The 25,321-nt window shown below is 40.9% G+C and overlaps 1 protein-coding gene across 1 annotated transcript in view; it reads right to left on the bottom strand.

Moving 5' to 3' along the window:
- POLA1 (DNA polymerase alpha 1, catalytic subunit) overlaps positions 1 to 19,780 on the bottom strand; it is a 291,963-nt gene extending 272,183 nt beyond the window's left edge. The window contains exons 1-10 of the mRNA XM_036840342.1: positions 19,649 to 19,780; positions 14,619 to 14,743; positions 12,094 to 12,190; positions 10,784 to 10,864; positions 3,484 to 3,599; positions 2,639 to 2,701; positions 1,680 to 1,772; positions 1,160 to 1,247; positions 666 to 867; positions 399 to 577 (exon numbers count right to left, since the gene is read on the bottom strand). Of these exons, the coding sequence (XP_036696237.1) occupies positions 399 to 577; positions 666 to 867; positions 1,160 to 1,247; positions 1,680 to 1,772; positions 2,639 to 2,701; positions 3,484 to 3,599; positions 10,784 to 10,864; positions 12,094 to 12,190; positions 14,619 to 14,743; positions 19,649 to 19,691 (1,087 nt within the window). The 5' untranslated portion in view covers positions 19,692 to 19,780. The remainder of the gene's footprint in view (positions 1 to 398; positions 578 to 665; positions 868 to 1,159; positions 1,248 to 1,679; positions 1,773 to 2,638; positions 2,702 to 3,483; positions 3,600 to 10,783; positions 10,865 to 12,093; positions 12,191 to 14,618; positions 14,744 to 19,648) is intronic.
- Positions 19,781 to 25,321: the final 5,541 nt, after the last annotated feature.

Below are 25,321 nucleotides of genomic sequence, written 5' to 3'. Positions count from 1 at the left end.
ATTAGGACAAGGAATTTGCCCAGCTTGTTCACCCCATCTTAGTGCCTGACACAGGGCAGGTGTTCAAATTGCTGAAGGAACAAATTAAAGACTGATTCCACTTTAAGTAAAGTGCATTCCAATACGTTCAGATACATCGACGGTGAACTATAATACAAGCACACACTGCAAAACCACATATAACTGGTTTTCGGGATAAGCGTCTGTAAGGACTACTCACACCACAACTCCTCTCCATCCGGGTGGCTCACGCACTTTACAGTGAATGAGTGCTGCTCTCTTACTATGTACGTACATGAGGGCAGAGACTGTTCCAATTACAATCACTAAAACACTTCAGGGAAAGGCGCTATTCCATATTGAAGACATCCAGTTACCGTATGTAACTGTATGATTACCTGGTTGGCTGTACGGATCTTCATAAGCATCCAGCCAATAAAACTGAAATACTTGTTCCTCATCTGCCCCTTTCACCAGTGGGAGGTGACTGGAATCCACTTGAACTTCTAGGGCTGAGAAACTGCTGTCATCTTCCTGATCAATGTCCCAACAAGAGACATCTGGGAGAAAACTTGCTCTGCAAAAATCACATTTTCAAAAACCTTTCAAAATCCGACGGGATAATTGTAGCACTACTTGCCAGAAAAGTCATAAAATGCTCTTACGAGTAGGGTATGGTCCCTTTCCCAGGATCTGCCTCATGTTTTGTCCCCTCTGCTGGCTCCCTCTCTTGGTCGGAGGTCTTGGCACCCACAGGCTCCACGTCCACCTCCTCCGTTTCCATGGGCTCATCAAAGTCGCCATCTTCAAAATCCATTGCCCCTGACTCCTCCTTGTCAACTGTACACAATGCCGGCACCGGCTCTCCTGAGGGCGGCATCACACATTCCCATCATGTGCCGCTGCCAGGGAGCACAAAAGCTTCCCCTACGCTGCAACGGCAGCCTACCCCTTGCCCACATGCTATTTGCATTTCTCTTCAATCTCCAAATTGGATGTTTTTAACTTTTCCTGCTATGAATTCAAACCTTTCATGCTGAAACTGGCTATTGCAAGCCCTTCAAATTCCCCCCACTTCCTCCTTCACGGGGCCTCCATCTTTTGACAGCACTTTGCAACTGCTTCACACCCTTGCAATTCTGCTTGACAGCAGACTTACCAGCAAATCCAGCACATTGAAGAGGAGCAGGGGTTAATGAAGGCTCCTTCCTTGAGACCGGGGAAGCGGTTTTTCCTGAAGGAGCTGCCTGTCAATGTTTTTAAATGTTTAGTCAGTTAGACCTGCATATTAAAAATATGCATCTGTCCTACCCTGACCAGAGAAAATGACAGTTCCCATTTATAAAACGATTTTGTTTTATTAATGTAACATCTTCAATTATTTTACTGTTACCCAGGTTTACAAAAAAAAACACTTGTTTCCAGAAGGAAAATTATTGCATTTAGCACAGTTGTAATACCTATAATAAACACATACTAGTTACTACAAACTTTACTATGAAAAAAACAGGCACATGCTATTTTTGAAATATGTGAAACTACATAATATGAAACAGGAGTCCTAATTTAAAACAAAAGCAAGAACAAATTCAAAGGCATTTCACTCACATAGAAAAGCAACAAAATAAGTTTTAAGCAATAATATAAATCAAGATTGAAGGTATTTCCACACACTATACCTTGGGGGTGTGTACAGAGAAGGGATTCAGTGAAGCTCCACTGGATCCTTTCTTCTTCGGTATTATTACAGGTGGTGGAGTTATTTGAGGTGTCTAAAAGGAGGGGAAAGACAGACATTCACTGCCATGCTTGGTTTACCACAAGACACAAAAAGTACGATTCTTCCCCCAGTGAAGCCCAATGAGCAAAGCACTTTTTTCCTTCCCTGCTCCCCCCACAGATCTATGTTCATGCAGTGAGGTTACTATAGCAACAATACCACAGACTCACTAGAAAACCAGAATATTGAATCCACCCCTCATCAATTTTTTCTCTTTAAAACTTAACATACTTCTCCCTTACCCTTCCAGAATATTACATTTAAAAACTGTCAAGCTCGAACTACACAGTGTAGGTGTAAGTCATTTTAATCAAGGGTCACTTAGAAAGAAGCACATCTCTAAATGAGAGCTTAGTCTTGCTGTGAAACAGCCCAGTTGCAAATTCCAGTACAGATGAACCTGTCTGAGTTCTATCAGGGACAGCTCACTGACTCTTCCCTCAACCCCACTCGGAATTCAAGACGAGGATCTCACGCCTGATTGTGCAGACTGACAGGCTTCAATCCATTTCGGGAACATACACGGCAGCAACAGAGCGCGAGCAGTGTGCCTTCCCAGAACTGACTCGTGTGGATTCCTACTACTTCAAACACAGCCCCACGCGGCCCAATCTACACAATCACAGAGCCTAGAGTAGCTAGAAACTACTCACCTAAAATGGTGAGAAGAAACCAATTTGAAGGGCTTTGTTTTGGTTTTGGGGTTTGTTTGTTTTCTTTTGTTTTGTTTTTTGGTGGTGGTATTGTCACTGAATTTTCTGTTTTGCATTCTAGCAACAGTCTGTTTTGTAAAATTACTGAATTGTTTCTTCAGCCCATGTCTCCTGAATATTTGACAACTCCTGGAGATTCACTTACCTCAGTGTTCAAATCCTGTAGAATATCACCTAGCAGATCATCCTTGGACAAGTCAACAGCTTTCTGGAAATTATAAAGGCAAGGAGAATGAGAAAGCCCTGCCCTTCATATTTTCACCCGGACCCCATGTCAGTGGAAGGAAGAACCCAGCCAGTCAGTCCTTGCCTCTTCACCCCTAACTCTGACGGCTCCTCTACTACTCACAGATCTTAACCACCACGGGCCTAAACATAACTCCTACACCCCGAGCCCCCGCCCTCAATTTTCAGCTTCATTCCATAATCCTCCTGCTAATCACCAAAATAAACACACTCACTGTCAGTGCAGCTTTCTGGTTCAGTTTTCTCTTCTATCTCCAAGCCACAACCACTGAGGTGCCTCAATTCACCTAGAAATCTACATCCAACTTAGTGACTGAGATTGGGAAAACATTACTCAAATATTTGAGTTCAAACATATTGGGACTTCCCTGGCAGTCCAGTGGTTAGGACTCAGCACTTTCACTGCCGTAGGTCCGGGTTCAATCCCTGGTCAGGGAACAAAGATCCCACAAGCCACGTGGCGCGGCCAAAAAAAATTAAAAATAAAATAAAATAAAATAAAATAAAAAATAAAAGCAACATTAAAAAAACATATTGACCACCTATTAACTGTATAATCAAACATTAAATATAATCAAAGATCAAAGACCAAGCTCATCTAGAACCAGGGGATTAGCCTAGCAGCCTTCATAAGATCATCTGTTTAGAGCTACGGGGAATCTGACAGGAAAGGTGAACTATGAAGAAACAGGACTCTTCGCTTCACAAAGGAAGAGGCAAATATAAGAAAACCATGAGACTCACATCTGCGGTTTTCCTCCCAGCACTGGCAATGAACATTGACTTGATATTGTTCGGTTTTGTCACCACGGCCTTCTTGACATTCCTCTTGTCTTTGTTGCATGCTTTATCATTTTTTCCTGTGGGAAGAAAATTTATTTAGAAACACGCACCAGCAAAAATCAAAATGGAAAACCAAAAGCCCAGTCACCTGCCCTCTGTATGAGACTGTGACAAGAAAAATGTTAAAAATTCAAAATACAAAACTATGAGACTTTATGCAAGGTACACAGGAAAGAATCTTTAAAATGAGCTGAATTCAGGACAACCTGACTAAATGTTACTACAGAAACTGATGAAATGCCAGTCAAATATCAGGATGAGTTAAGTGGGACTGTTTAATTGCTACTGTTAATGTAAATAAAAAGCTTTTTAAAAGGTGGGTGGGTTTTTTTTTCCCCATGGAAATAAAAAGATCAAGCTCATCTGGTACCAGGGGATTAGGCTTGCAGTCTTCATGAGATCATTTTAGTGTGATACTGACTCTGACAGGAAAACTGAACTACGAAAAAACAAGATCACCAGTTACGATACTGTAGCATCCTCGTTTCCATTTTATGAGGAACGCATGTCCTAGCAACACTAAACAGCACGGAGACATTTGTTCCATAAAGAACAACTTGTGCCATATGTTTTCTCTTCCGGGCAAGTGGAAACCACCTGCAAACTCCTCTACTACTGTCAATTTTACTCTCACTTTCTGACTCATCCCAGAGCAGCCTCCACCTACAAAAGACCTAGAATGAATAGTTAACATAGTGTGGTAGTGGCATATGAATACACAGACCAGATGAAACAGAATATGGAGTCTAGATAAAGACCAAATTACTTATGGAAATTTAGCATAAAACAAAGGTGACATCTCATATTACTGGGGAAAAGATGGACTTTTTAATAATTAGCGTTGGCTACCCATTTGTAAAGAAGTAAATCAGTATAAACACCAAGCAGATCACAGGGCAAAATTTTAAAAATGAAATTATACAAGTACTTTAATAAAAAAGGCAAATTCCTTGTAACCTGGGTGTGGGGAAAGTCTTTCTATCTATGATTCAAAATCCATCTGCAAGAAAAAAAAAAGGATCGATAGATGCAATTATATCAGAAACAGGGTTAAAGACAAAACAGAAGAAAATTTTTGCAATATGTTTTGCAGAGAAAAAACCAATTTCACTGATATTAAAAAAAAAGGCCAATGGAATTCCCTGGCAGTCCATTGGTTAAGACTCCACGCTTCCACTGCAGGGACCCAGGTTCGATCCCCTGGTCAGGGAACTAAGATCCCACAAACCGCGTTATATGGCCAGAAAAAAAAAAAAGGCCAAAAACCCAAAGAGAATGTGGGCAATAAATACTAACATATGGTTCACATTAAAAAAATATATAGGGCTTCTCTGGTGGCGCAGTGGTTAAGAATCTGCCTGCCAATGCAGGGGACTCGGGTTTGAGCCCTAGTCCAGGAAGATCCCACATGCCGCGGAGCAACTAAGCCCATGCACCACAACTACTGAGCCTGTGCTCTAGAGCCCACGTCACAACTACTGAGCCTGCGCTCTAGAGCCCGAGAGCCACAACTACTGAAGCCTGCGTGCCTAGAGCCCGTGCTACACAAAAAGAGAAGCCACCACAATGAGAAGCCCACGCATTGCAACGAAGAGTAGCCCCCGCTCGCTGCAACTAGAGAAAAGCCCGCGTGCAGCAACGAAGACCCAACGCAGCCAGAAAAATGAAATAAAAAATATATATAAACAGCTATTAAGTTTTATGAAAAGATACCCAACTTCATGCGTAAAAGAAATGCAGATGAAAACCACACCAAGATGTTATTCCTTGCATATTAGAGTGGCAAAAATTCGAAAGCTTGACAACACATTCTCACCACATTCTGTTGGTGAGGCCATGGTGTCCAGATGGACGCTCATGTTGTTCATGGGAGTGTAAAATGGGACAACTCCAATGGAGAAGAATTTGGCAATATCTCATGAAACTTCATGTGCATGTACTCTCTGAGCCAGCAATCCCACCTCTAGGAATTTTCCCTGAGGAAAATACCATATGCACAGTTATTCAATGTGGTATTATCTGCAAGAGCTAATTACTGAAAATCTAAATGTTCATTCAAGAAAACCACATGAATAAACCATGGTACATCCATACAATGGAATACTATGCAGCTATATAGAAATGAGCAAGAAAGAAAGAAAGCCCTCTATGTGCTGATATGCAGTGATTTTCAGGATATCTTTTTTTTTAACATTTCAGAATTTTAATTTTTTCTGCATTATCAATACAGTTTTATTTCTTTTTTGTTTTCCTTTTTTAATTGAAGTATAGTTGATTTAGGATATCTTCTTAACTGAAAAAATGCCAAGTACAAAAGTATCTATAGAAAATATCCTTTGTGTAAGAAAGAAAAGGAAATAAAAATACATACACGTAATTCCATTCCTCGGCATATGCCCAAAAGAATTAAAAACAAGTGTTCAAACAAAAACTGGTACACAAAAGTTCACAGCAGCACTGGTCACAATAACCAAAAGATGGAAACAACCCAAATGCACTACAACTAATAAATGAATAAACAAAATGTGGTCTATCCTTGCAATCGAATAGTATTCAGCCCTAAAAATGAATGAAGTACTGATTCATGCTACAACATGAACGAACCTTGAAAACACTATGCTAAATGAAACAGGTCAGACACAAATGTTCACATAATTGCATGATTCCAACTATATGAAATGTTCAAAATAGGAAATCCAGAGACAGAAAGCGATTAGCAGTTGCCAGGGGCTGAGGGAAGGAAGACTGGGGAATGACTGTTTAATGGGTATGGGTTTCCATCTGAGGTGAAAAAATGTTCTGCAACTAGATAATGGTCATGGTTGCAAACACCGTTAATGCACTAAATGTCACAGATGATAAATTTTCTGTTATGTACTTTTCATGTGCCTAAGACTATGAAAAGATTTGTAGCACATTTGTGAAAAACATAAGACAGGGGAATTTAATTTTTTAAAGAGATCATTTGGAGCAGTTTGAAAAGAGAATATAGGCAATGGTCAAAATATTTAGTAAACAAAATTCAGGTCCTAATAAAGAGTATCAAAAGAGAAGGTCAAGAGAGGTTTGACTAGCAAGGAAGGCTTCACTAAGGGTCTTTAATCTCACCATTGTAGGTTAGCAGGAATTAGATAGGACAACAGGAAACAGAGAAAGAACAGGAGTCAACATTTGAGATTAAATTCTTCCACAATTTTAGGGCTTCTGTTTTGTTTCTGTTTTTTTTCTTTCTTTCTTTCCGGTTTTTTTTGTTTTTTGGCCACGCCACGCAACATGCGGGATCTTAGATCTTAGTTCCCCAAGTAGGGATCGAACCCAGGCCCCCTGCAATGGAAGCGTGGAGTCTTGACAACTGGACCGCCAGGGAAGTCCCCAATTTGATTTGTTTTATTCGTTTTCCCACTGATTTTTCTTCATTGGGATTTAGTTGATGTTTTTCTGTCTCTGTTTGAAAACAACATGCCAGGGACTGGATCTACACCAAAAAGAGTTGACCTTTTACTCCCAGGCAAAACTCTACGATTTCTTCTAAGTGTTTAAAGTGGATTGCGGAATTCCATTTCCATTCTGAAGATCTTGGGACCTTATTGGGCAACTTGGGAAGGACACTGAAACAGCAGCGACTTGTGGGTGAATGGTGACAAAGCATGGAATAGATTTCTAAGACTAGTTCTCCTTCAGAATGTCAAGTCATTCTCTCCACTGACGTATTAGTGGGAAACGATAACATAATGATTACAGAAACAGAGATGGTTCATTTATTCAATAAATGCTGCACATTTTCTTTGCACTTGCTATTGTGATCAGCATTGAGATGATGAGGACGTGGGTCCTTTCCTCGAAAACCTCCCTGTCCAGTCCAATCTCCTAATTTACAGCTGACAAAACTAATGTCCAGATAGGTGATGGGACTCATTCAAGATGATATAATTAACAACAACGCCAGAAACTAACACAAACCTCCTCACTTCAGGGAGGTGAAAAATCACATGGGCTCACTTCATCCTCTTCTTCATGGACTCATAAAAAGTAGGAATAACACAATTAGCCACACTACTATCTAATGGTCAGTACCAGTGTGTAGCGTTCCTACATGACACAGGTTGGCAGAAACCAGGAAGATTATCCACATAATTTAACTAATGAATGAACGAATGACATCCCACATGAAAAAAAACATATACAACCTTATTTTTTTGTAAAAGGGAACACAGGAAGGATAATTAGAAACTAATAAAAATGGTTACCTATGGAGACGGGGAGAAATGAAGTAGAAAGCATAGAGGTGAGAGTAAAAGTTATCTAGTCTATTTCTTGAATATCATTTTGATTTTTAAGCCATAAGTGTTTTACAATAGTCAAAAACTAAAATTAAAACAAAAGGGAAAAAAAGGATATTTTTAAAGCCTAAATTCAAATACAAGCAAAAACAAATGAACCTGTGTAGTAAACTGATACTACAGCACACAGAAAAAAATTACTTCATATAGCTTCTAAACACAATACCGTCACCATACACCCTCAGTAGGGTATATGCCAAGAACAAATAAAACTGCAAAGAGGACTTCCCTGGTGGTCCAGTGGTTAAGACTCCATGATTCTACTGCAGGGGGCACGGGTTCGATCCCTGGTGGGAGAAGTTCCCCATACCGTGCAGTGTGGCCAAAAAAAATTTTTAAAAACTGCAAAGAAATTGTAAACTTTACTTAGAAGTGTTGTTGCTAGAGGTATGGGTTTAGTAATTCTAAAATTCCCAAAATTATCCTGAGTATATTTTAGAAGACAAGGGTTTTCACTGAGGGTGAAGCTAAATACAAATATAGATTGGGAAAATGAAGCACCCTGTGGTTTTACACTTGAATCGAATGTATCAGTATGAATTCACAGCATACATGTATAATCTCCTAGCTCTGTTCACTCAAAGGGCCTAGAAACCATTACATCCCAGTAGCAACGAGCACATCCCTCCCCCAGATCTGCTACCATTCTCCACTAAAAGGAACCATGATTCTTGGGAGAAATGGTTGATTCCAGGTCTAGGACAGGAATCACCCAAGGAGAACCTGGAACATCTTGTTGGCCCAGAAAGCAAAGAAATGCTCAAAGACTGATGAGACCATCTCAAAAGGACAGAAGAGCCAACTCAAAGGGTCTCCCACTGCCAAATTTGTGGTAATTTGCACATCAAACAGAAAAAAGATGATAATGGATACTGAACTGTAACAGCACTTTTATTTAAATCCATGAGTTTGAAACGCTAATTTAAAAAAGGAGAGTAAGGGGAATTCCCTGGCAGTCCAGTAGTTAGGACTCAGCGCTCTCACTGCTGGGCCGGGTTCAATCACTGGTTGGGGAACTAAGATCCCGCAAGCTGCACAGCGTGGCCAAAAAAAAAAAAAATGGGTAAGGATCATCAGTAGAGGCTGAAAGCACTGGGTAAAAGTTGGTGGGAAAAAGGGATATACACACACTGTCTCAAATTATCACCCCTATTTCCATTAATTACAAAGGTGGAAAGGTAGCTTCACAAGGAAGAGATCTGACAAACATCATCTTAAACCAAGAGATCAAACTTCTTATCACCAGTAATGGGACAAACTGACCTTATGTGTCCCTGATATGAGTGGCAAGGACACAAGTTCATCTAAATTTTATTTTTGTCAAAATATTTAACCTGACTCTAAGCACAAAAAAACAATCAGGCAAATCCCAGGTTGTGGGACATTCAACGAAACAACCAGCCTGGTCTTTTTTTTTTTTTAATTTTATTTTTGGCCGCACAACATGGCTTCCCAGGATCTTAGTTCCCGGACCAGGGATCAAACCCACACCCTCGGCAGTGAAAGCACAGAGTCCTAACCACTGGACCCCCAGGGAATTCCCTGGTCCCTTTAAAAATGTCAATGTCATGAAAGACATTGGGCCAGAGGGGGAGGAAGGAGGGATGGTGCTGCTCTACACTAAATAAGACTAAAGAGACATGAAAAGCCAAGTGGACACTGCATTTTTAAAAACAGTTATAAAAGACATTATTGGGCTAAATGGGGAAATCTTAATATGGACAAAATCTTAGATAATATCCTGAGAATGGTACTGTGACTAAAACGACAAGAACCCTTGTTCTTAGGAGATCACCGCTGAAGCATGTCTACAACTTACTTTCAATAAATTCACCAAAAACAAAGTCTGCATGTATGTGTCTGGGAAAGGAGAAGAGGGACAAAGTAAACAAATGTCGTAAAATGTTAATAATCTACAAATTAAGATGCAGACTTTCTGAAAAGGGTAAGAGAGCACAGATTTTAGGCTTTGTGGTCACACACGTCTCTTAAGCTGTTGCATATTCTTCTTTGAATTTTTCTTTTCTTTTTTTACACTCTTTAAAAATGTAAAAGCCATTCTTAGCTTGAGGGCTATATAGTAACAGGTATGATTTCCTTCTGGGGTAATGAAATTGATTGTGGTGATGGCTGTACTACTGTAACTATACTGAAAGCCACTGAAATGTTCACTTTAAATAGGGGAATTGTATGGTATGTTAATTATGTCTCAATAAAGCTGTTCAAAAATAAACTGGCCATAAGTGGGCCATAAACAAACTGGCCGTAAGTGGGCCACAGAGTGCTGACCAGTGATCTACCACTTGGTAGTAATAACGAACTAAACCAAAAAAAAAATACTGAAGGGAATTTTCCCCTCTCATTTTACAGGAACTAAATCAGGCTTGTTTACTCAAAAAATTTTTTTTGCCAATGATTGTGTAGCTAAGAAAATATGACACATACATTCATATCATTTTAAATTTCAATTAAACAAAGCAAGCCGACAAAAGTTCTAAACCTTGTTATTGTACTGTACTTCTATCAAAGAGCTAAAATTCTAAGTATGTCACTTCAGTAGGAATGAAAAGACATCAATTCTTACAGCCCTCAAAATTAGCAAGTCTAAAATGACCACAGGACTAAAAGTTCCAAAATAAGTAAGACTAAACTCTTTGGATAACAGAGACATGATACCTCATTTCCTGGTTGTTTACGTTTTTTGCGTTTAATTTTCTACATAACTACGCTTCTTGCAACATTAGAACATTTTCTATACTGAAGAACAATTGTGGTAGGTCCTTTTTCCTTAAAGAAACTGTGCCAAAGTACCAAGTCATCTGAAATTTTAGACAATTCTGTATATCTCAAAATGCAGATACCTTTCTCATGGGAATCAAGGGCATGATCTTCAAGGTCATCATCAAAAATCTCTCGGCCATCCTCCACATAGCCAATACCATCTGCAGGAACAAAATTTAATATCGGGATCAAATTTCTAAAATTGGCCAATAATATTTTAGCCATGACAAAAAGATTTTAAAAAACCCTTTTATACCCACTCAGAGGTTCTCCTGGCCCAGGCCATTTTTAAGTGCAGCAGAATCCTGTTCAACCAGAAGTCGGATGAAACACAGCACCAACACAGGTTTTCTGAGTCAAAGCCAAAGCATATACAGTTGACCCTTGAACAACTTGGGGTTAATGCACACATAACTTACAGTCAGCCATCAGTATCCACAGTTCTTCCAAATCTGCGGATTCAGCCAACCACGGACCATGTAGTACTGTAGTATTTACTACTGAAAAATATCACATACAAGTGGACCCAAGCAGTTCAAACCCATACTGTTCAAGGATCAACTGTATACTATGCCTATTTGGGTGAACTAAGGTAATAATTTGGCCCATAGGATCAAAGTTTGCCACAATAGGATGCTTTACAGTACTTCTACTCTACCAGAAGAATAAAAAGTAAAAGAATCAAGATCACCAGAAGTCGGGCTTCCCTGGTGGTGCAGTGGTTAAGAATCCGCCTGCCAATGCAGGAGGCACGAGTTCAATCTCTGGTCTGGGAAGATCCCACATGCCGCAGAGCAACTAAGACCGTGTGCCACAACTACTGAGCCTGGAAAGCTGGCGATATAGCTGAGTTCAATTACAGAAGTAGGAACAAAAATACAGTGGCAGGCACAGTCTACACCCCCCTCCCTCTGCTCCGCGGTCAGCACTCACACGCCCAAGAAGTCAAATCCCACAAACAGGAACCATCGAGCTTTCCACAAGGGCTGTAAGAACATGGGGACCAGCCTCTGCCCGGGGCCCCTGCCGAAGTTACTCTTCACGAGTACAGTCTCCTGTAATCCTCACAGCCATTCTGTGAGATAGAGTTTTCCTACACCCCATCCCATGGGGATAGCCCACAGGTTCCTTCCAATTCCTACAGTCATTTCCTGGAGGATTTATACTATAGCCTGAGGTATGTGCCTGGCTTCTCCAAAATGTCCCTCAATAAATTTCCTATTGTTCTGCTTTCACACCCTCAAATCATGCATTTGAGGAAAACCCAAACCAAAGGTATGACCTTAAGTTAGCGCCTTACATCTGCCCAAGCAAAGCAGCAACTCCACTGAGTGAGAAGCTACGAAAAGCAACTGATACAGTGCCTGGCAGGCGGTTTCTTCCCACATACCATCATCCACGATCCAGTCGTCATCCTGGCGGGCCTGGACCAGCTTCGAGTACTGTTCCTCATCAACTTCTTCATAAACACTTGTGAAGTCCTCTACCTGCCATCATACAAGTTTGAGAAAGCTTCAAGTGGAGTGAAAGTGTTAAACAATTCTGATGAAAAAATTGTCAAATTCAAAGTGGAATGGCAGCCTGAAGGAGTAGCTGCAACCAAATCATGAGTTCTGACATTCAACACCACTGCAGGATTTTCCTTAAATAGACATCAATTAACTTAGTATTCCTTTTAGGTGGGTGTTAACATAAGATATTAAATGATTCCATTAGCATAATACACTTGTCACACCAGCAATTACTCATCTACTTCATAAAAAACAAACTGAATTATAGCCAATTCTTCATTAGCTGCTTTGGGGATTAGTCACTTGTAATTTTGAGACTGGTTTCTCCTGTACTTGGCAAACCTGTAAGACATGCCACCTCCCTCTCCACTAGCTGATGGTGCCCCACAAATAGATAATAATCTTAATAACTGTTCAACCAACCAAATGTAATTCAAATGGAAAATCTCCCCCATCCATCCCCCTCCAAAAATCAGCAAAACACACACTATATTCTACGGGTACACTAGAAATGGTTTTTGAGTGATCCCTATTTGTATTACCATTGATTCCCCACCATTTTCAGGTCTTAAAAACTGAGGGCAAGTGCGGAGAGAATGGCAAGGCCTGCAATCACATGGGCTGCCCGACCGCCAGAAGGCCAGAACACCACAAACTACTGGCATGAACAGAGCAGATCACCTCAGCACAGTTAGAGCAACAGACAGCATAGATGCACACCACTGCAGTGAGAATTTGGTGGGCTCCCATCTCCCAGATGAGAATTTGGTAGGCTTGTCAGCAAGAACTTAAAGATACCTCGTTAAAAACTCCCCCTTCTCTTGAGAGTTCTGCCTTTTCAAGTGCGGACTGGAGGAAATGACCAACTCCATCTGAAGAGCTAAGACTCTAGGAAAAAACACCTGGACACAGAGCTTTGAGAGCCTGATGGGTAGAGTTGACTGGATTTCTGCCACACCTACTGGGCTTATAGTAATTACAGGATTAAGCTTAGTTTTTACCTCCGGTTTAATCTACTCGACAGGGATCACTGGCAAATACTGATCTGGCCTTTGATCATTTGGTGACAGAAATTACCTGCCCTACCAAATTAAGTTTTTTGACAACCCAAACACAAACTAGTCTAATTAAAATGACTATACTGACCAACTTTCTTTTTGAGGGGAGAGGGAACTGGCAAGGTTAGCTTTGTTGGCTTAAGTCTATTATGCGTACTGTGTCTCTCGTTTAAGCAACTCATTTATATACTATCAAATGACACCGGAAAACTATTTTTAAAAATCATTTTGAGTTAAAAAGTCATTTTGACTCAATCTCTAAAAACATTGCTACTGCTCAGCTTGAACTCTTAGAGCCATGCCATTAACATCAGTGATTAATGGGAAATCAGTCACATTGTGTCAACATCTGAAATGCCCCACAGAACTCCTTTATAGAAGTACCTACATTAAAAATGCTTTACTCTTGCTTTATTGTAATCCTTTTAGCAACCCTTTATGATCTGGTTGACTCCCTTAACTTGAATGAATGGTGCCAAAGGACAAAAATCCTCTTCTACTTGCTTACTAGCCCAATACAGAATAGGCCATGGCTAAACAGGCACATTCTGAAGCCAGGCTGCCTGGGTTCCAATCAAGGCTCTGCCACTGTGACCTCAGATACCTCCCATGCGAAATGCTGTTAATCATAGTATCTAACTTTATACGGTATTGGAAGGATTAAATAAATGAACATATTTGTAAAAGCACTTAGAACAGTGTTAGCTGAAAAACTGCATTAGTTGCTATTGTTGTTGTTGTTGCTATTATTATTTTCTCATATTAATCACTTTCCAGCCCTGAGGCAGTTAAGATCCTCAGGGAGTGCCCTCAACGTGAAGTTAGACAATGTTGTGCAGATGGTAGCCACTCTGCTTTTCTACCTGCAGGGCATCGACAGTGGGTAGAGGAAAAGAGCCAAAAGGGCATCACATTCAATCCTACACGCAGGACACAGCAGAGGGAAGGTCCAAGTCCCTACCGCGCTCCCCTTGCATATGAGATTAGGAACAACAATTCTCTCCAAGGAGCAGCAGTGCTCGGCTAGACTGCTCAATACCTTATGAGTAAAGTAAAAGCATCTCTAAGTTCCCTCAACGAAGCCATGGAACTTAGCAGAGATGCAGTGTGCTTACTAATTTTAAAAGCATCTGTAAGGTGCCTCATGGGAACTTTAAGAGTTGACTAGTCTCCCATAACCTGTAAATCTACCTCATGCCCATATGTTTGATATTAAGAAATTACTATTACAAGAAGCTTGAAATATATGCATATTTCTAATCAGTGACAAAGGTGACGTAAGATTATCTACAGGCTATGAATTAGATGAAGCACAGGAGAAAAAGCCCAGAAAAATGGTTACTTACTTCATATTTATACTTCTCACCAGCTTTAGCCCTTTTCAGTCTTTCCAGAGCTTCCTGTCGCCCTTTCTTTGATTTCTTCTCTCTCCGGGATCGAGAACCTACAAAACTCCCTGAATCTGACACAGCTGAAAAGAAGCCAAATTTACATGAGATGTACAAAATTGTCAGCCATCTTCCCTCAAAAACAAAGCAACAGTTTTTAGCCAATAGTAATATACAACTTTAATGTTATACAAATGGATTCTTTTTATAATGGAAATAATTCACAAGCTCAGGGCTGAATCTGCAGCTCCTGTGGCTCTTCAGAAATTTCCAGCTGAAGCAACTGTTATTTTTTTCCTCCAAAAAGAGAAAAATTCCAAATTCAACTGATATCCCCTGGAGACACTAAAGGGAGATCAGCCGTTAGTCCACAACCTTTCCCAGGGAAATGGCAGGCCGTTAAGTGGTTATAAAAGGGACAATTCATTTTGTATTCTGTTAATCAACATTTGAAAGGCTTTGAGGAGCACCTGCTCTTTGCAAAGTACCAGGCGCTCTGAGAGACACAAAGAAAGACAGGGCCCACAGACTCACAGAATTTACAATCTGACCTGGGAGATACCTGGCAGACCTCAGAGATACTGCGGGTTCAGTTCCAGACCAAGACCCATAAAGTGAATATCGCAATAAAGTTAGTCACACGAATTTTTTTTTTTTTTGGTTTCCCAGGGCATATAAGGGTTATGTTTGTACTATACTGTAGTCTATTAAATATGCAAAAGCATTATGTCTTTAAAAATACTTTATTGGTAAAACCGCTAACCATCATCTGAGCCTTCAGTGAGTTGTAGTAACATCCAAGATCCCTGATTACAGATCACCATAACAAATATAATAATGAAAAATTTGAAATGTGAGAATTACCAAAATAATGTTAACACAGGGACATGAAGTAATAAGCAAAGGCTGTTGGGAAAATGGCGCCAACAGACTTGCCCGATGCAGGGATGCCACAATCTTCAATTTGTAAAAAAAAAAAAAAAAATGCAGTATCTGTGAAGCACAATAAAGCGAGATATGCCTGTAAGTAGCAACTAACTCTAAAACAATTTTTAGAAGTAACACATGCCCTAACAGAGGTACAGATAAAGTGTCTGGAATTCCATAGGAAGGATAAATTGGGGGTTGGGAGAATTTAACAAAGGTGGCTCTGAGGAGATTCTTGATTCCACCACTGATTTCCAGGCCTCGTGCAGTTGGTTACGACATGAGAGGATGAGGTGAAAGATTACAAAGATTAAAATCTGTTTTGTGGAAAATTACTGAAGTACCAGAGAGCCTCAGTGGTCAGTCATTCAACTTCTGAATTACTCACACTTTGGGTCATCATAAACTGACCACCTCACACACGTACTGAAAAGATTTCATCCACAGAATGAAGACTTTCATATGCCAGCTGATGAATACCCAAGCCAAGCAAGACAGTGCCGCCTGCCAGCGATGAGTTGAGGCTCAGCACGACTGCCACCTACGTCTGTGAAATTGAGTACTGTATTGTATTTGGTGCTAATTATTTTATAAAAAGTAGTAAGCACAGAAAAGGAGAAGTATTGATAACAGGCATCCTAAAAGCTCCAACCCCCCTGGAACATTCATAACAACATTCAGCTGTTTGACTAAGCGTTTGAAATAGAAGACGCAATTTACAGAACATGTACCAAGTGCTGGCAATAAACTGTTGAAAACTGTATCTTAAAGGTGAGGCATAATTAGAGATATTTTTTTTTCTAGCTTTCTGGAAATGGAATCTCTTTATAACATCTCAGCCTATTGTCTGACTTTCACATTTGACTTTTAAATCCATTTTCAGAAAGGCATTAAAGAATGCAGGTACTTAATGATGACAGCCACAAAATCTTGGGTGTCACTCAAATGATTTCAAAAAATCGTGAGCAGGCCGACACGAAAAGGTTTCGGAGATTATGGAACATGACCACTGAGAGTGAAAAGGTGGCCTCAGTGTATTCCCTTCAAGACTCCCTTGACTCCTTTGTCAGATTATCCTGACAAAATCCATAGGTTTTCAAAAAGACTTATTCCACAGGCAACGATGTGCCACTCTAAGGGTTTGGGGTACAATTACAAATAGGACAGAGTTGCCGGTCCTCAAGGGGCTCCCAGTCAAGGAAAGCAAAAAGACCTGAGGCTCCCACCATCATATAAAGATGGTGCCATATAAGAGATAGGAAGCCAGTATTGAGGAAATGTAGAAAAGAGAGCCATTAATTTTGCCTGGGAAATCAGACAAGGCTTCACAGGGGAGGTTTCCAACACAGAAAGAGTACAATTTCACTATCAGAGTACAGGGTAACAAGGGGCACAAGCAAAGGAAAAGGCATGAGCCAAATTACAAAGGGATGAAAATGCAAGGTGTATTCAGAAACCAAGAGGAAGTCAATGTGGAAGGTAAGCTGGACATGAGAGCGTAGAGTGAGTGGGAGAACAGGAGATTAGGAAGAAGCGACACAACCAGGCTCTGCCACTTACTGGGTGACATGAGACAACTGGGTGACATGAGACAACCAGTTAACCTCTCTGAGCTACAGTGGCCAGGTGTCTTGTTTTTTAAGCTGCCCAGCATCAGAATCTGTGAAGTCCCCCCTCCCTTATGCCCTTGCAGCTAGGGCATGCGCATATAAAATAGGCCCTCCAATTATAAACACCTGCTCAGACTTTAACTCAGAAGCTAGTGTGACAAGGAAAGGGGGACGGCTAATGGAAGATTCTAGAAGTATCAACAGCTACAGGAGGATTGAGTACCTGGAACAACAGTGCCAGCAATGTCCCAAGGTACTTGCAGGCTCTAACTTGAAGTACTTGGCCATGGTTGGCAACAACCTCCTCAATGGACCAGTTTTGTGGCATGATTTTAACCACTGTTCCTAGCTAAGCTGCCCCCCGACTGGCTCCCCGGAGTTTGTGAACATCACAATATCCTTCAGATAAATTCCTTTACGGTTTAAATCAACTAGAGTTGGTTCCTGTAGCCTACACCTAAGGACTCTAATGCAGAGCCTCAGGGTCCTCATATGTGAAATGGGGATAATCATGTCTGCTTCATAAAGTTGTTAAGGATTAAATGAAGATGCTTGGCTTACTTTGTACTCAGCAATACAAGAGCTCACTTAATATGTGTGTGTGTGTGTGTGTGTACACAGATGCAGGGTAGTCACACACACATATGCCAACACCCCACACTTCGCACTAACATGGTCTAGCTTCTAGAAAACAAAAATAAAGCAAAGCCGTTTTCTCAGGGAAGCCCCAATATAGCACTGCATATAATTACATGTTTACCATCTCAACTCCATGAAGACAAAAACCATGTCCAGCTTACCTACCACTGTTAACACCAGAGCCTGATAGAATGCCTATACCTCGTAGGTGCATAATGAATATTTGCTGAATGAACCACTGTACCTGCTTTTTTTAATCATTAAACTCTCCCCGATCCATTTCCATATACAGTAACAGCTAGTTATAGACCTTTCAACTTTTCACAGCCACCCCATCTTCTAATACTTAAGCAGAAAAAAGGCCTAAATTTTCCTTTATGGAATACGTCTCCAATGCTTCAAGTAGGTAAGTTAGCAAAAAAAAAAAAAGAATAAGCATGAAAAAAATCCAGTTACCAAAGTTTAAATATTTGGTTCAAAATTACCATCTGGAGTACCCCCACCATCCCCCAAGGCAGACACACACAAGGCTGCAACAGTCTTTCAGGTAACAATCTTTCCAAGTTGGCTGGAAAGGAAAAATTCCAGTCACAAGTCCCCAGCCACTAATCAACACCATGACTTAAGAGGGATCTCAAGATTGCACGATGTCCTCCAAAGAGTGATTTCTTGATGTTCACGGAGAACGTAGTTTTTAGGGTGAAGAAAGGGCTTAGTGACATATCACTGATGGAGGGCTGCAAAGACTGTTCACATACTCACATCCCACATCCCATTTGTAATTCAGGCTAGTCGGCTCTCCAAAACAAATTGTCTTAAAAAGCGAAAGGCTAGAAGAACAAATTGAAATCTGTGACTCACCACTAGGTGAATGCAAAGGAAGCTGATTAGGAAGCAAGTTCTCATTAATGGTGATGTATTTGAGTGACAGGAGATGTGATGCTTGAGCTGAGAGAGTGAAGCACCTAATTTTAAGTTGGAAGTTCACTGAAGTGAAGTCACACTTTAGTTGCACACTGCTCAAAACTCAGAAATCAGACAAATCCATTTGCATTTTTGTATTCTATTTTTGGAAATAGAATATTACCACTGAAAACAGAGTAATATACAAGGCATCCGAAATGCTGCTGAACTGATACTTTTTTTTTAGAAGCTTCACCTGAGATGACTAGACTGTGAACACTATTTCTGTGCGGCACTTGAAGAACTTTACATAGAATTTGAAAAAAAAATTATTAATGCATAAAGTAGAAACCCATTACCTACAAAGGCAAGACGCGTTTGTATCTTCAGGTGACAGCACTTAGAGCTTTCTTTCCTGCTTAGGTACAATGTGTAACAATCTTCCCAGCAGTTTCTATCAAGGGAAGGGCGCACATCCGTTCCGTCCCAGCCCTCAAGCGGACACATGGGGCGGGAGCAATGAAATACTTTCGGCCAATACTGTGCCCCACCAGGGCCAGTCTCATGAAGGTGTGCCCAGCACGTGGGATGATATTCACCAAAAGAAATAAAAAGAAAGGCAGCCAAGTGCGGAGACCCGCAGTGACAGAGGTGAGGCAGCCTCCCAAACAAAAAGCCCCGCAGGGGGTTGCTCGGGTTTGCCAGGACCCAACAGCCCTGCAAAGACCTGTCCGAGGCCTCATAGGTTCCAGTCCTGGACGTCCGAGGTCCGCGCCCAAAGAGACCCGCGGGTCAACCCGGCCGTGCGCCTCCCTAAGAAAAAAATAAAACAGAGCCCCCACCACCCGCAATCATGCCACAGTCTCCGCACTCCCAACTGGGGACCCCGCGCGCGGGGTCATCTCTCACCGCTCGCCCCCAGCTCGCAGTCATCGCCGTGCACGGGCGCCATGGTCCCGGAGTCTTCCGATTCCGCGCCAACCAGCCCGAAACTGGCGCGGAGGCCGACACAGGCGCCACCCAGAAAGCCAATCAGCAGCTCCAGAGGCTGCGGACTTCCGCCCGGAAGGCCACTGACGTGACGCGCCGCGCCGCGCGGCGCCCCGCCCCCGGCCTTCCCGCGGGCGCGCGTTTGGCGCCCCGTGATGACCCCTTAGGGAAAAGAGCGAGCGGCGGGGGAGGCCGTGGAGAGCAGAAAAAGAAAGCGGTCGGGCGCTGGAAAAGAGCCTCCTGGAGACTCGCTGCGCAGGCGCACCCATGCTGATGGGAAAAGACTTGGGCCCCTTGGAGTAGGAGCTTTCTGGTTCTGAGGGTTGATTTTCCGAGAAAAGAGGCGCGGGAGGCAGTAGTGTGGGCGTGGTTGAACGGGTTTCCCAGGAGCCTGGGAAAACGACTGCCTCCTGCTGCGCACTCGGAGTCTTGCCTGATACTTTGCTTCTCTGAGTACGAATACAGTCGCTGTGTGATTTATGGTATTGCAATATATGCACCAAGTTAACCAAAAGGTCAAAAGTACTATCACCAATACGGGGCCTCCCGATGTGGTGCACTTGGAAAAAAGGAACAATATCACCTACATAGTCTTCTTGCAAATAATGTTTAACCTGAATCTAACCATGAAGAAACAATCAGATGTATTCAAAACGTAGAACAATCTATAAAACACCTGGCCTGGATTCCTGCAAAATGTCAATGTTATGAAAGATAAAAAGGGCATTAGATTCTTCTGTTTGGTACAATGCGTGCAATGTATGCACCTCATTTATTGTGTTTTTTTTCATTTATTGTTTAATAGTAAAACCAGAGACGTCTACATGTATATCTTAACTAGAGAGCACTATTTAAACCAAGAACTTAGAATGAGAATTAACCATCTTTTTGGTTAATTCTTTCTACAATTTGTGTAGAATTAACTTTAACCATTGAGGCCAATACATCTGAAAACTTTTCTCAAACCCACTAGTGCACAGGGCTCTTGGTCCCCCCCCACCCCCTCCCCTCCCCCACTACCCCCATCCAGAACAAAGTTAGATCCATGCCCTCAAGTGATTCAACATGAATTATTGACCAATGGACAAATCTTTTGTGATAATTGAGCCCTGGCTCATAGCATAAACATGCAATGTCATCGTGAATAAAACCTGCCCCCAAAGACAAATAGCTGTACTAATGCTTCAGAATCTTCTAAACCAGCTGCATGAACTAATACTTGGGGATGGGAAACCAGAATTCTTCTGGGAATTATTAAAGGTATTGGAGCAATTAAGAAAGCATTATGAGTTAGAACATTGATGGTATAGTCAGTCAACAGTGAATTTTAGATTAATCCTTTGTTCGGTGATTCATTTGTAAATATTTTCTCCCATTCTGAAGGTTGTCTTTTCGTCCTGTTTGTAGTTTCCTTTGCTTTGCAAAAGCTTTTAAGTTTCATTAGGTCCCATTTGTTTATTTTTGTTTTTATTTCAATTACTCTAGGAGGTGGATCAAAAATGATCTTGCTGTGATTTATGTCAGAGTGTTCTTCCTATGTTTTCCTCTAACCGTTTTATAGTGTCCAGTCTTACATTTAGGTCTCGAATCCATTTTTCCATTTTGAGTTTATTTTTGTGTATGGTGTTAGGGAGTGTTCTAATTTCATTCTTTTACATGTAGCTGTCCAGTTTTCCCAGCACCACTTATTGAAGAAGCTGTCTTTTCTCCATTGTATATCCTTGCCTCCTTTGTCATAGATTAGTTGACCATAGGTGCATGGGTTTATCTCTGGGCTTTCTATCCTGTTCCATTGATCTATATTTCTGTTTTTGTGCCAGTATCATACTGTCTTGATTACTGTAGCTTTGTAGTGTAGCCTGAAGTCAGGGAGTCTGATTTCTCCAGCTCCTTTTTTTTCCCTCAGGACTGCTTTGGCTATTCAGGGTCTTTTGTGTCTCCATACAAATTTTAAGATTTTTTGTTCTAGTTCTGTAAATAATGCCATTGGTAATTTGAGAGGGATTACATTGAATCTGTAGATTGCTTTGGGTAGTATAGTCACTTTCACAATATTGATTGTTGTTTGAACACAAACACCTGTTTGTATCATCTTTAATTTCTTTCATCAGTGTCTTATAGTTTTCTGCATACAGGTCTTTTGTCTCCCTAAGTAGGTTTATTCCTAGGTATTTTATTCTTTTTGTTGCAATGGTAAATGGGAGTGTTTCCTTAATTTCTCTTTCAGACTTTTCATCATTAGTGTATAGGAATGCAAGAGATTTCTGTGCATTAATTTTGTATCCTGCAACTTTACCAAATTCATTGATTACCTCTAGTAGTTTTCTGGTGGCATCTTTAGGATTCTCTGTGTATAGTATCATGCCATCTGCAAACAGTGACAGTTTTACTTCTTTTCCAATTTGTATTCCTTTTATTCCTTTATTCGTTTGCAAAAATATTTGCAGACGAATCAACGGACAAAGGATTAATCTCCAAAATATATAAACAGCTCATGCAGCTCAATATTAAAAAACAAACAACCCAATCAAAAAATGGGCAGAAGACCTAAATAGACACTTCTCCAAAGAAGACATACAGATGGCCAAGAAGCACATGAAAGCTGCTCAACATCACTAATTATTAGAGAAATGCAAATCAAAACTACAATGAGGTATTGCCTCACACCAGTTAGAATGGGCATCATCAGAAAATCTACAAGCAACAAATGCTAGAGAGGGTGTGGAGAAAAGGGAACCCTCTTGCACTGTTGGTGGGAGTGTAAATTGATACAGCCACTATGGAGAACAGTATGGATGTTCCTTAAAAAGCTTAAAATAGAACTACCATATGACCCAGCAATCCCACTGCTGGGCATATACCCAGAGAAAACCATAATTCAAAAAGACACATGCACCCCAATGTTCATTGCAGCACTATTTACAATAGCCAGGTCATGGAAGCAACCTAAATGCCCATTGACAGACGAATGGATAAAGAAGATGTGGTACATATATACAATGGAATATTACTCAGCCATAAAAAGGAACAAAATTGGGTCATTTGTAGAGACCTGGTTGGATCTAAAGACTGTCATACAGAGTGAAGTCAGAAAGAGAAAAACAAATATCATATATTAACACATATATGTGGACCCTAGTAAAATGGTACAGATGAACCAGTTTGCAGGGCAGAAATAGAGACACAGATGTAGAGGGCAAATGTATGGACACCAAGCAGGGAAAGTGGCGGGGGGGGGGGGTAGTGGTGGGATGAATTGGGAGATTGGGATTGACATATATACACTAACATGTATAAAATGGATAACTAATAAGAACCTGCTGTATACAAAAATAAAGTTCCAAAAAAAATAGTGAATTTTAGGAGAGGATGGCAGCATGAGGGTTTCTTAATTTACATATGACCAGTGTTCTAGAAAGTTTAGAGCAGTGGTTCTCAACTTTAGTTGCAAATTAGAATCATCTGAGCAGTTTTTCAAAGTTCTAACGCCCCCTGGACCTATTAAATCAGAATTTCTGAGGATGGGATTCCAATGTGCAGCCAAAGTTGAAAACAAGTGGTCTAGACAAGGCGTTGCTAAACCTTTTAGAGTCATCAGCAGGATGGCTAACCTGGACATAAATATCCAGTTGAACAATTATGTGGTCACACATACCTGGACACACCTCTTTCCGTGAGAAAGGAAAGCTCATTTCCCACCTGTTCTAAAGACTTTCACTCTTTAAATCTTACAGCATTTAGTGCTGTAACTTCCTATAAATTGAATGATATCTAGGTTACCTAAAACTCTTATGCAAGGCCAGCACTAGCTTTATTAGAAACAGCGTGAAACCACCCCCCTCGTTAAGCATCGGTCACCAATAGAAACCATAGCCTGACTGTCTCCATGGTTTGGGTTTAGGAAATAGAGAGTTATTTTAGTTCAAGCAGTCATCACTTGTTGCTTCATTTTATTACCCTTGATGCGGAATCCCGCCTCTGTACCCCGACACCGAATTAAATCTCAGAGACAGAATTTTGGATAAAGTAAAAAAGAATAGCTTTATTGCTTTGCCCTGGAAAGGGGGCCACAGCAGGCTAATGCCCTCAAAACTGTGTGTCCCAGAGGGTGTGATTAGCCTGTGGACATTCTTCTGATTGGTTGGTGGTGAGGTAAGTGAGCGTCAGCATCATCAACCTTCTGTTTCCAACTGGTCTGGGGTCTGTGTGCTTGTGGGCAGCATACCGTTAACTTCTTCCACCTGGTGGGGGCTTCAGTATCTGCAAAACAGCTCAAAGATACTGTTATGTGTGTCCCTTGAGGGGGAACCAGGACCCTGCCCCAAGGCTGCACTATTGTTTCTTGACTGCTCATCCCTTGTCTCTGCATCCCCTCCCTTCCCTAATTAGCAACTGTTTGAACTGCCCATTGGAACTCAGGGAAGGTCCTGGAGGCTGAATAAAGCCTGTTTCCTGTAATCAAGAAATGGGGGACACAGAAAGACTTTTGTGCCCAGGAACCCCACAGGATCCTGCTTGGTTTCACCCTCTGTGTTCCTTCCACAGTAAAGACAACTTACATTTCATTGCCCTTTGTCCTTAACTCTTATTGAATAATTTCTGCCAGTGAGACAAATTTGCCCAGTCATTAATACTTCAGGCACAGTCAGTAATTTGTTTTATAATCATCCGCTTGAAAAGATCATCCTAGATAAACCTAGAGATTATCATACTAAGTGAAGTAAGTCAGACAGAGAAAGACAAATATTATGATACCACTTATATGTGGAATCTAAAAATTGTACAAATGAACTCATTTACAAAACAGAAACAGACTCACAGACATAGAAAACACTTATGGTTACCAAAGAGGAAAGTAGGGGAGAGATTAAAAAAAAAAAGATCATCCTGGAAATACAAAATGTGTTCAAAAGTGGGAGAGGGACACGTCCCCTAGATCAGACGTAAGCAAAGTAAGTCTGCTGGAAAGTTATGTATGTGCATATAAATCTGATGCTTTCCAGAGTTGTATATGTTCTCCTTAGATCAAAAACAAAGATTGTCTTGATGGATTTATTTTCTTTTCCCTCTATTGGCATAATCAATGGTGAGCTACACTTGATGACTTACTATGTTATATCTATACCTCTTTAATACAATGTTGCTTAAAATTCCTGTCAGTATTTACTTGCTTTTTACATGTTGTAGTCCACCTTACATTTTTTAATTAAATTTTTAATTTTGAGATAGTCATAAATTCACAGGCAGTTATGAGAAATAATACAGAAAAATTCCATGTATCCCTTACCCAGTGTCTCCCACTGGTAACATCTTGCAAAACTATATCACAACCAGGATGTTGGCATTGATACAGTCAAGATACAGGACATTTCCAGCTCTAAGGATCCTTTATGTTGCCCTTATACAGCCATATCTGCTCCCCTCCTGCACGACCCAACCCCCACCCCATCCTTAACCACTGGTAACCACTAGTCTGTTCTCCATTTCTATAATTTTGTTGCAGGTCTTTGTACAGACTTCCATTTCTCTCGGGTAAAGACTTGGGAGTGGAACTGCTGAGTCATGTGGTAAGTATATGTTTAACTTTAAAAT

This window comes from Balaenoptera musculus, chromosome X (genome assembly GCF_009873245.2).
Source record: "Balaenoptera musculus isolate JJ_BM4_2016_0621 chromosome X, mBalMus1.pri.v3, whole genome shotgun sequence".
Taxonomy (NCBI): Eukaryota; Metazoa; Chordata; class Mammalia; order Artiodactyla; family Balaenopteridae; genus Balaenoptera; species Balaenoptera musculus.
The sequence above is the reverse complement of the archived record's forward strand: the minus strand, read 5'-3'. Positions and strand labels throughout refer to the sequence as shown.